The following is a 13,034-nucleotide window of genomic DNA, read 5'->3' as shown; positions in this document are numbered from 1 at the left end:
TTATGTCTTAAATTTTTTAATTGAACTAGTAAAAATGAAGGAAGAAAATATTATTTAAAAAAACGTAAAATTAATTTAAACGAGAAGACTGATGAATCTGGATATTTACGTCATAAGTGCGTTGATTTAGGTTGGAATTTGTTCAAGGGTTGAGTATATTTGAAGACTAGCTAGGTTAACCACATATGAATTTAATTACCAGTGTCTAATTAAGTGGTGCGCATGTGCAAACTATATACCAACGAGCAGCTCACCTACTATATAGTAATATCGTTGACTGCTTCTCTAATCTTTTCATCATTATTTCTATTATTGGAAAAAAAACATACATATACTAGCTTAGCTAGGAGTCATCCAACTACAAAAGAATTTCATAACTCAAAATTAAATTGAAAAATTGAATTACATCATATCGATCTTCATTACAAAAAAAATAAAAAATTATAGTTAGTATTGAAAATAAATTGAAGCTTTCCCATAGTTGCAATCATTTATCGATATGCATAAGCCTTATATAGACAATGTTTAGTGGAAACCTTGCATAAGATTGCTAATCCCATGTCTGCTGGCTGAAGAGCATATAATATAATTAAGATATAACCAATTCACATACTATAATAATTAATGGGGGAATCGAAGTTCTTCAATACCAACTCTTTTAACGTTTCTGGTTTTCGTTTAGTTAATTTCAATTTCCAATTTAAGGAGCAAGTCAAAGTTCATCTTGTAACATGAGCTAACCACACTTTTTTTCTGTGCCAATTATTATACACCATGTGTTAGAGGATTGAGTGGTAGTATAGTTGTAATTATTGCCCAGGAACGTAGGGGTACTGTTTTACTTTGTAACTAAACCAAAAGGTATATGGCCTTGCGAGTCCATTAATATTATATTTATCCGAAAAAATTCTATTTTTAAGATAGAGATAAAATCTGTATACACTTAATTACTTTGAGATACTAAAAGAGATTATACTGATGATGATCATGTATAAGTTAAGTAGGATGAGAAAAAGCATTACTTTTAACACCGAATATAATTTTAGAAAGTGATAATGTTGTTTGATTAAAAGATTTTATACATTACTCTAGATTGAGATGGCCCACAAAGACTAGTTGATTGGTTTTGTTATTATACATCGTTGGCAAATCAATTAACATCACCAGAAGTTAAAAAAATATATGGCAGGCATAAATATATTGATGGAATATTGGGGGGGGGAGAAATTATTTTATGCTTCTAAAGTTAGAGACAGTTTTCACGAATAAACTAATGCTCTCGTTGTGAGACATTACTTAAATATATATAGTAAGGTTAAGATTTAATTAGGGATATTTGGTTTAATATATTTTTTTAGATAGAATAATTTTACTTAATTTAGAAGTTTCATATTATAGATCAATCCTACTCTGCCAGCACTAACAGGATCATTTTTGTTGGAGAAAAATAGAACCAATATATGTGATTTTGACACCATGTGCTGAATCTTTAGAGCAAACAGATCGAATTTTTAATGGATTTAAAATAAAACTCTACCTCTAATTAAGGTCCTTAGGGTTACTTAGAGGCTAGCTAACGCCGGTAAAAAGAAAACATATTTTCTCGAAAACAAATTTCGAATATCATAAATTGGATGTTCATGACCCAAAAAAAAAAAATCAAAACATCAAATAATTAATTGTTCTCAAATCTGAAGTAATCAAAAGGGAATCTTTCTCAAGATTAACCCGACGTTCGTAGCGATCAAATTTTCAAAAATACGTTACTAACAAGTAATAACCCTCAAAGGTAAATTAAAAGAGAAAATTCTCAGAGATAGACTCAAAAAAAGAAAAGAATTATTATACTCACAAATATTTATGAATAAAATATATATTTTTCATTTTTATTTGTGATTGTAATTAAAATTCATTGCAAAACAGTATCATTCTATTCCTTGTGTAATATTCGTTGTCTTATGGTTACAATATGATCGAACATCAATCTTCAAGTAATTAACAAGACATTTTACTTAATTATATCAAATTTTGGTTTGGTTAATGACTGCTCTTTTGTTACATAATAGTATAAAATTACAGTTACTAGAGGACCCCATCCATTGTTTATTAAGTTTATGGTTTCATCCGTGAAAATAACAGGATATAACACACCAAATAATTGTAGAAAAAAAAACATACGTTGATGTTAACGTGAACAGCATCACCAAGATTATAACCTCTATTCACATTCATCCATCCAAAAGTTAGCCGCAACATTATCATGAGGCGCCACACAGATTATTTAACTTCCTTTTTGGCGTTTGCATGAAAATTCTTTGTATATAAATATTTCGTAAGTAATCTGATTGTATACAATCCAAGTTCATTAGCACTTAATAGATGAGTTTGTCCAATTTGAGCGGATTAAAATAGCTTGAGTTATTAAATGCGTGAATGACGGAGTAATTGGACAGATCATATTCTATGAATTAATAGGAAAGAGATAAGAAAAGAGGTAGGTAGACATATTTACTTTTATAATATTGTTAAATAGCAGTACATACATACACACAATTCATAGGAGTACCATATTTTGCACTCGTTAGGTTAATATTGCATTTGCAAAATCTTCTTTCCATGATTTCAAGGAACGCTGCGCGCAATAAGAAAAGAGAGCATATATAGTCAGAGACGAATCTATGATTTGTGTGGGTAATGGCTAATAGTGGTAGTAGTGTGAATGTAAATACCTTTTGCAGTTAATAGTAGGAGAGATTGGGATAGGAGTAGTAAGACCACAGCGTGAAGGGAGATTAGATGCAGCATCTGGTTTAACATTAGGATAACGAGCAGCAGCAGATTTCATACATTCACAAGCAACTTGCCTATCTTGTTGTGTTGGAGTTGTTTCTACCACTTTTTTCACACCATCACAACATGAAACTGATGGATCTCCACCTTGTGTCAAATAAGGCACACAAGGGGCTAGTGCTCCACCAACTTCACCACAATTAATCGATTCTCCTAGTTGCACTACCACAACTAGCAACATAAACAAACTCACTAAAATTCCTTTCATCTTTTTCTTCAAATTGTCTCTAGGTTGAGGAGATGGAATAGAGTATTTATACTAATTGCGGGGACGGAAGGTGTTTGATGCAAAATATAAATTTATACGTAAAAATTGCAATTAATAATAGATTTAAATTTTAGATCCGCATTTGTTGATTATAGATGGAACATGAATAGCGTGTTGGAGATATAGTAACGCTTGCGGAAATTGGGTCTTTTAATTCCTCTTTAGGGTGTCGTTTTGTTACTAAATTTAGCAAATTGGACTCAACTTTTTATTTCCTTCCCCATTTTGAAACTTTGGAGGAAGGATTTCAGGGAAAGAACCGAGCTCTTCGTGAAGAATTATTCACGTGAAGTCTACTACTTTGTTATTTAACATTATCAATAGGTGCTATTAATTAAATACATGAAACTTAATAGGCACCAGTCATGTTTCTTTTGAATATGATATTTACTTCAGCAAACAATTACACAGGTTCCACCTTATATATAAGTTAAATTAATTACCTGAACATTTAATCAAACACAAAAAGGAAACCCACCTCGAAAATAAATTTTTCAAACAACTAACATTATGCGTTATCCCAAATACACCAAATCATTTTTTTTTTCTAAACAGTAGTTCTATCACACGTATAGTTCTTTTCTCACGTCGTATTAAATTTATCAACCACATCTTTCATATAATTGTTCTCAAAAATTCATCTGCTGCACATGATTATTACAAAAATTGCTGCATAATATTTAACATGGCATCTACTATTAATATTAAACCCATTCCAGTTCAAGTTACCCAGTGTTCTCTCTGAGACTTGTAAGCTTATCTAGTTCAGATGTCGATAATTGCAAACAAGTAGAACGGAAAAAGTAAAATAAAATGGATGTGTTGTACCAACAAACAACTGTCATTAAAGCCCGCCTGGGCACCAAGTGACTTGATAAACATTCAAACTTACATTGTGACAAGTTAAGGCCCAACAAATCCCCAAAAAATCACAGGTTCAGTGCCTGTGGCATCTTCAAGCCAAATAACGATACAACTTCCTATCTGTTTTATCCCTCTCCAAGAATTCACGCTCAATCAAAGACTCAATTCGTTTCTTTATGACAACTGGGTTTGGCAGGAATCGAGACTGTAGCTGCTTTGTTACTTCAGCAACTATATTGTTGTGATCTAGCACCCTCCGAGATTTCATGATTCTGACAATTGCTGCCTCTATCTGTGGCTTTCGGTCCTCCTCCACTCTCTGCCTAGTCTCCTGTTTCTCAGGTTCTGACTCCTTTTGTGCAACAACAGTACCTATCTTCACCTTGTAGAACTTGCTCGAGAATTTATCGTTGAAGTAAAAGGCATCATCTTCAGCAATATCCTTGCTCATTGGTTCCTTCCTCAAAACATTCTTCCCCTTGACACAAGCGAGAGATTGTAAGCACCTCTTTAAGTCTGAAGCTGGTATTTCTGTAGCCTGTTCAATTTCTTTGTAACTCATTCGATCCGATTTGTTGAACAACATAAGGATGCACATCTGATAAGTGGAAACATTAAGCTCGTGCTTTTGTCCCTTCCCAAATGTAGCTTTCAGATCAGCAGTCCCCATATTTGTCTGCCATGACAACCTCCTACCCGTATGGGTCCCCAGATAGTATGTCTTGAACCTATCACAGACCCCTAAGATTTCCGAAGGAAGATTGCAAGTATTAACAGATTGTGTTGGCCAGGACCCAGTAGTAAGAACCTGGACAGTAAGTGAAGGACCCTCTGCAAGATCAGCACCCACAGCAGCATGAAAACCCTGCATTGTATCCTGTGAGGTCTTCATATCAGTAAACATGCCTTCCAGTTTTGAGGTGAACTGGTACCCGCATTCTGTTTTAAGCTTAACTATCAAACTTCTTTCTGCGTCATCAGATACCGTCTTCCCTGAGAGTAGCCTCTTTGCCAAGTGCTGCTTGTAGTACTTCTCAAACACATCTTTCTCCTGAAGGTAGCGGAAGAGCATCATCACTTTGTCTAATATGATCTCTACATCCTCCTCAGTAACCCCTTTCAGCCCTTTCCGAAGTTTGTCATCCACAAACAAAGAGATGAACTCTGGTGATCGTGGATTCAGATTAATGAAGAACTCAAATGAGGAATTGAGAGCATTCTGGAATGTTTTGTCATTGTTAAATGCTAAACTAATGATCTTATCATGCTTATCCTTCTCATCCAAAAGCCTCTGCACAAAGTCTACAGGATCCTTCAACTTTTCTGGATCAGTGACAAGCTGCTTCCCAATTTCTCTAATATGAGAAGTCATGACATCTCTAATCAGTGCAAGCCCAGTTGACACTCTTCGCAACAAGTTGTACATCCTTCCTAAATCTTCGTACTTGTCATTTACGATCATATTCACTAAGCCCGAGTTCTCCATATGAACCAGCCTGTGCATATGGCTTTCAATCATCTGTTTCTCCACGACATTAGTAAGTTTGGGTTCACTTTTTGTATCTAAATAGTGGGACACTCTTTCAATCTCTTCCATGAGACGTTTCTCAGCTTTCTTCAGATAATCCCCACAATCACAGCACTCAATGTATTGCTGAGACTCAAGTCGATAGAAATCAGCCGAGACATCAAGAAACGGTTTTTCAAAGTCTTCTTGGTATACTGAAGACCCTAAATCCATTAGCATTTGTATTACGTTCCTCATCAAACCCCTGTTTATCACTTCACCAGTCCTCTCACGCTGAACTAGTTCAAGAAGTGTGTCCTGAAGCCTTTTGTGTATTTTGCTAGAGTGGATGATGTTGTCTCTCCATAAATTCAAACCAAGCTCATGAACAGGTGTTTTGTGAGTACTAGGAATGAAAGTTCTATCCATATACATCAATATATCTCGAATCATTTGCAGTGCCTTGTTATGCTCTGCCCATATCCGATTCAGTTCTTCAAGAAACAACCCTCCCTGTGTAGATTCAATATGTTTTGCAATTTCCTTCAAATGTGCTGTCATAGTTGAGACAAGTCCTGAATAGAGCTTCTCCCCAAATTTGTGTAGTACCATGTTATATGCATTTCTGCTCATATTTCAGATAATAAGAACATCAAAGTAATAAGACGGATATTCAAGAAGAAAAAACTATCAAAATAAAGGTGGTAGATTGCCTCCTTAAAATACAAGAAATAGAACTTGTCACTAAGCTCAATTACAGAAGAAAAAGATTAAAGCAAGTAATTGTATAAACATCTAAACTCCCATTCCCCAATAAATGGTATGTGAAGTGATATATTGAAACTATCTGTTCATGTCAACTGGGAAGTTGTGTGGTTTATGCACGAAAACATTTGGCAAAAAAGCTAACAAGTCTTTTGACGACAAGTGCTATACCACCTATAATATACCTTAACCGAATAAACAGGAACAGTTTGGACTTAAAAGGGCAAGGAATAACTTAATACTTGCACGTAAATGACATAGACACAGATAGCAGTGTGTACTTAAAAGAGGAGCATACTTCCATATAAATTATCACGTTGCTATTCAGAAGTCTAATACGAAGAGAAAGACCTTTTACAAAGTTATCTAGTCCACTTATTAAAAGAAAAACCTCTAAAGCTCAATCTTCAACAATAAACGTCCTGTGCGGTATTTTTTGTGTGAATCTACAAGGACTGCATATGTATCCCCCTAACCGACATAATAGTATCTCTATATCATACTGCATTTCCTTCCCCTCAAATGAAAATATTCTCGCAAAATTAACTACAACGATTAAACTTACTTAGGTGGAATGAGGTAACTTTTTTCCTCCTGATAAAATAAGAACATCTACATTTGCCAAACCAGCCTGAGGTATCAGCTTTTTATGTTGCATCAATGTCAACCTAACCGTGACTCACATTTTAATAAATTATGGTCAAAATTGTAACCACAAATCCTCCTCTTGCAACCGTCAGCATGGAAAGGAGCCTGATCGGGTGGAACAAAGAGGTATTAAATAAAAAAGCACATCCAAAATAACAATTATTTAGGGTTCTCTAATATACCAACCTACAAATAGACTAAATGGACTACTACCAATTAACTTGTTATAATCCATATTCTAGTATTTATCCTAATAGTTCCAAGTCTCTAATACAGTCATCAGACCAAAATTAACCTCGCCCAGTAACAGGTACCAAGTTACTATGTCCCCGAAACTAAGACAGATGAAAATATATCTACTAGTGTTTTCACTTCTGCTGGGTTTCGGAACCTGAGAACTCATGATTCTCGACTTACTACATTGACCACTATACCGCATCCTTGGGTGCCTATGTGTTGAGTAATTTAACAGCTATTAATTCTCCCTCAAACATCAGAATACAAACAATTACTTCTGCGCTAATAAAACAAATTATAACAAGTAGCAACATCACCAAAGGAAAATCTTAAACAAAAAAAAACAAAGAAAGGAAGAAGCAAACCTGTAGAGCTCTTCAAAACTTAAACCACTAGCGTTATGATTGTAAATCTCATGAATCGCATGTTCAAGGATCTTCCAAGTTTTTTCAGCATACTTCGGATCCACAACAACCCGATGCTTAAATGCCTCTATCTGGAAATTTTTTTTCTTCGGTGCACTCATTTTTCTGAATTTCCGAAGTCACACGCTGCCTGAATATTCCAACTTCCACAATCTAAACTTACTAAACCCGTCAATAACCCGAAATCGACCGATCAGGTTTTTAATCACCGATCTAATAATTAGGGATTTAGGGTTTCTCTGCAAATGAAAAAAAAAATCAAAAAATTAGGGAAAGATACTTTAGCGATTAAGAAATTAGAAATGGAATTGAACTTTGAAATTATCAGAAGAAGAAGATTGATGAATTAACAAGAAGATGGCTAACCGGAGAGCCATTTTTGGTCGGTTGAAACTTTGAGCGTTTTCTTCTATGTTACACTGCTTTCTTCCTATCTGTCATTGTTATTTATATTTCAATCATTTCTTATTTCTATGTTGTTCATTTACCCCTCAGAGTCTCGTTTTTCCTGTTTTGGGTTTTTCAGTCTATATTTGGGACTTCAAAGCCCGGCAAAATGGCCCACCAAATTCCAAGTGCAAAAGCATCATCAAATTGAGAATTTCAAATTTTGTAGTCTAATTGGAGTTTTTTTTTTTACAGAAGTGTACTATAATTGGTGCATATTTATCATTGATAGTGATATAATTGCGCGGTTTTACTCAAACATGAAGATACGAAATCTGTTATTTTTACATAAATTAAAATCGTTCATTAAATATTGTCGAAAAGATTACACAGAGTGATATGTTATATGATTTCTTTCTTCTGTGTGAAATTTTCATACAAGAAATCAGACGCGATAAGTTTGTTTTCAATTCAGAGGAGTTATAGTTCATCTGAAATATTTTGCGCTAACGGGAGTGTCAATTGCAATGAAAAAGGCGATGAAGTTGATAAAAATACCCGGAAAAAATACAGAGGGTTAAAAATACCTGAGATATTTATACAGGGAATCAAGCGCAACAAATTTATTTCCTCTTTCAAAGGAGCTACAGTTTATTCGAAACAAATGGCGCTGACAGGAAAATATCGATAAAGAAGTTCAAGGAAGAACCTAGGTTGCAATGGAAGAAGCAATGAAGTGAACGAAAGTTGCCTGAAAGAATATAGAGAGTGATACGATATACAATTTTCTTATCATATATGAGATATATGCAGGGAATCAAACACAACGAAGAAGTTGTTTGAAAAAATATAAATGATGATACGATATACAATTTAATTCTCATATGTTAGATAAATAGGGAATTGAAACAAAAAATCAAGAGAGAATCTAGATTCCAATTGGAGAGTCTTTTAAGTGCATGAAAGTTGATCAATATATTACCTAGGGTGATTATAGTATACCTTTTCTTTCTCATATATGAGATATTGATACAAGAAATTAAATAGAATAAATTTATTTTTAATCTCGAAAAATTACAATTAATTTGAAATATTTGGTGTTAATAAGGAAATAATGACACAAAAAGTCAAGGAGGAACTTAAACTGCAACGAGAAAGACTATGAAGTGAATGAAAATTGATCAAAAGATTACAGAAGGTGATTATGATATACAAATTTCTTTTTCATATATGAGATATTGATATAGGGAACCAAACGCAATAATATTGTTTCTATTTCAAATGATGTAAACTTTATTTGAGATATTTGGAGTTAGTAGAAAAATATTGACACAAAATTTTAAGGAAGAACCTAAATTATAACGAGAGAGGCTATGAAGTGAATGAATGACGATCAAAAGATTACACATGGTAATTACATTATACAATTTCTTCATCATATATGAGATATCAATAACAAAGAATCAAATGTAATAAATTTATTTTAATCTCGAAAAATTTACGTAATATTCGTGATATTTTGGGCTAGTAGAGGAATATGAACAAGATATTTAAGAAAGAACATAAATTGAAATGAAAGAGAGGATACGGTGAATGAAAATTGAAAATTGCCTAAAAAATTAGAAAGGGTGATACGATATACAATTTCATTCCCATATCTGAGATTTTAATTAAAATTTACTAATTATGAATATAAAATATAAGGGGAATCAAGATTTGATCAAAATAAATAGATAAGAGGAAAATCTATAGAATATGGCAAACGCCAATATACATTTGAAATAAATAGCTATAGTTTATTTTTATTATTTTATATGAATATAACTAAACAATAAATAGCAAATTTAATTATATATCAACAATCAGTTTATATATATATATATATATATATATATATATATATATATAAATTGAGAAAGTTTTTATAACACTCATAAGTAATTATGTCCTCGTTAATACTTTTCTCTTTCATCAATATCCTTAAATTTCTTTCAATTCAAGACCCTTTTGTATGATTCTAGTAACGATTTTTGTGATTTGAATTCACTTACATATTTTCTAATTGATTTTTTCCCTTAGTTTATGAAATTTTTATTTGTATTCGTCTATTTTCATCTATTTTTATAGGGTTTTGATTGATGAATTTGTTTTTCACAAAAATTATATTGCTTTTATACTTTTCTTTCCATGAAGGAATTGCATATCTTATTGCGATGAGTGTCACCTCTACTATTGGATTGTTCTCCTTGTCCCGGTGCGCCGATGAGAGATTCCCTAGTGGCTCTATGAGATGGAGCTCGGGGATACCCCAAGTTTAGTGGAGCCTCTAGGTTACTGTTGTTAGCAAAGAGTGTCGAGAGAGAATTTTATTGTTTGTCAAATTTATATACATATATAACTGTATTATAATACTCACACAAGTTGAAAAAATGATCCGTGAATACAATTATATTTGGATACATAAGTAATATATCCAATTTGAGAGGTTGATTAGCCAATACAAGTATAGTTAGATACATTAATACTATATTTTTATAAATAAGCAAATACCTACGTCAGCACCAAACCTCAAGTATTATAGGAAAAACTGACCAATAAGAGACTGATGTTTTGTTGGTTTTTTCAATTTTTTATACAGTCGAATACTTACTCACTTTGATACCTACACATTCTATTGTTTTTCTATTTTTCTTATTAACAACAATGTATTCATATGTATATTGTAGTGGTGTATTCATTTTTGGTTTAACAATAGTATATCCATGCATTTTTCAAATTGTAGTATTCATATGCTAAAATTGTACTACTTTACTTTGTTTGATGTATTAATACATTAAATTCTTATACATAGTTATATACAATTGATATATTATTACTTTAAGTTTTATAAATAGAAACACCATTGAATTCACGTGCTAATTGTACAAGTAATACATTTTCCTTATTTAGTTATTGTAATTACAATTGTATTAATGTATAAATAGAAAAATAGAAAACATATAAAAAAAACAGCGAGAAAAAAATAACTCTTTATATTAAAAATTTCATGAACACGTTTATAATTTGTATTTAGTGAATATATTATATTTATGATTTATAAATACATTCATAAATACAACTTAATTTTGAATTACGTGAATGAAATGGGATATGCATTTCGTATGATCTAGAGACGTGATAAAAGATTGACAGTTATAATAATATATCATACCTTATTTAATACATTGTAAGATTACTATATAAATAATAATAATAATAATAATAATAATAAATTAATAACATGCGGTTAAAATTTGACACAATTTTGTTATTGAACTTCAATATCCTCCTAAATGTACATTTTTATAAGTTATTCTAAATAAAAGCTATAAGTATATGGATAGCAAGGAACAATGGAAGACAGATGGGTTATTTCCCATTGAAATGTTCTGGTCTTGTGGATCATAATCCAATTTTCCTGTCGTAGGCCCACACCAATTATTGGGCTGGTAGAATATCAGGTGGATAATGGACTTTTGCTATTTCCATTTTATAAGTCGGAGAATTTTCGGAAATAGTCAATACAATAAATTTAAGGGCAATTTTCACATATAACAAATAAAAAAAATTCATATTTGTATGTTATAGCAAAGTTTGCATAATTGTGCTCTATAGGAAACATAGAAACTGTATAATTCGCTATACATATACAGTTGAAGCAACCCCAAAATTATACGGAGCCTTTCCGAATGACCTAGAATATAGTCTACCTCACTCTTTCTTGGCTAGTCTAGTAGACTCTATTCGCCCGTGGAGGTGAGTGGAGGAAGCTGTAAAGCTTCTAAGTGTATAAAACGAAGTGTATAAAACAAGAAAGAGAAATATATTTGGACAGAGAACTGTATAGAAACGAAGTGTATAAAACGAATTGTATTATTATAAGTGTATAGAACGATTATATACAATTTGAATTTGTATAAAATGAGAAATAGAGAAAGACAAAAGAGACTTGACAAGGAATATACAATTGAATCGGATTGTATAAAACAAGAAAGAGAGAAATTAGATACAATTTGAAAATTGTATAAAACGAGAAAGAGAGAAAGGCGAAAGAAACTGGGCAAGGGAGTATTTTTATTGTATAATCATAAGTGCATAGGACGAAAATATATGTATTTGCATGTGTGTATACAATTTTCTCACGATTTATACAAACAGAAACACAATTTATACATTTCGCTTTTGTTTGTATAAGTGAGAAAGGCGAGGGTGGCGAGCGAGATCTGGAAGAGGGGAGAGAGGGGAACAAAAATATATGTATTTATACAATTTTCTCTGCTTTATACAATTAGAAACAATTTTTATACACTTGTGTTTGTATAAAAAGTGAAGAAGCGAGCGAGAGATTGGAGAAGAGTGGCGAGCGAGATATTTGGGAGAGAGGCGCCTGACAATTTTTTGCAAACGTTTGCTATGAAACACAATTAAATCAAACCCTAGCGACTTCACTTATTTTAGGTTATCACATTACTATTGTATACAATCTTCCCTAAATTTAATCATGCGTTATATTATACAAAAGTTATACAAATTGCGTTATACAAATTCTGAATCATACAAACTCGAAACCCCAGTCCAAATCAGGATTGAAGACTTCGGATCCACTAAATATGATATCTAAGCTAAATTTAAAATAAAAATAATAATAATGCTCTAGCTTAATTCGGACCCTAGTTTCACAGGTGGTTCCTTTGCCTTATAGAAACAGTATAAGACATTTCTATGCTCTTCGCGGTGCACTGTTAATCATATTCAGGTTTCTTTCCGTTTCTAAATATAGAGATATAATTATATTCTAATTTCTTCCCGTTTCGAAACATCATATATATATATATATATATATATATATATGATGTTTTTCAAAGTTAACGAGTGAACGTACACAATAATTAACTAAAAACTATAATTATAATAACTAATTATCTAATATATATTTGCGTAAACTTTTAATTTTCCCTATTGTTTAAATATTTATGAAGGGAACAATTTCCAATCCTCTGTTTTTATTCCCCTCAATCCTAAAAAGAAAGAAAAAGTAATGGAT

General features: G+C 32.1%; 2 protein-coding genes across 2 annotated transcripts; both read right to left on the bottom strand.

Moving 5' to 3' along the window:
- Window positions 1-2,622: 2,622 nt before the first annotated feature.
- LOC101245521 (non-specific lipid-transfer protein A-like) lies at window positions 2,623-3,058 on the bottom strand. The gene is made up of 2 exons (XM_004233635.4): window positions 2,730-3,058; window positions 2,623-2,632 (listed from the first exon to the last, which is right to left on the bottom strand). The coding sequence occupies exons 1-2, from the start codon at window positions 3,056-3,058 to the stop codon at window positions 2,623-2,625; spliced, it is 339 nt and encodes a 112-aa protein (XP_004233683.1).
- An 880-nt stretch (window positions 3,059-3,938) lies between these two features.
- On the bottom strand, window positions 3,939-8,107 carry LOC101254652 (cullin-3A-like). The gene is made up of 3 exons (XM_004232177.5): window positions 7,931-8,107; window positions 7,505-7,803; window positions 3,939-6,114 (listed from the first exon to the last, which is right to left on the bottom strand). Exons 2-3 carry the CDS (start codon window positions 7,663-7,665, stop codon window positions 4,074-4,076), a joined length of 2,202 nt encoding a protein of 733 aa, XP_004232225.1. The 5' UTR covers window positions 7,666-7,803; window positions 7,931-8,107; the 3' UTR covers window positions 3,939-4,073.
- Window positions 8,108-13,034: the final 4,927 nt, after the last annotated feature.

Source organism: Solanum lycopersicum, chromosome 2 (genome assembly GCF_036512215.1).
Source record: "Solanum lycopersicum chromosome 2, SLM_r2.1".
NCBI classification, from domain to species: Eukaryota; Viridiplantae; Streptophyta; class Magnoliopsida; order Solanales; family Solanaceae; genus Solanum; species Solanum lycopersicum.
This window is presented reverse-complemented; position numbering and strand designations above follow the sequence as displayed.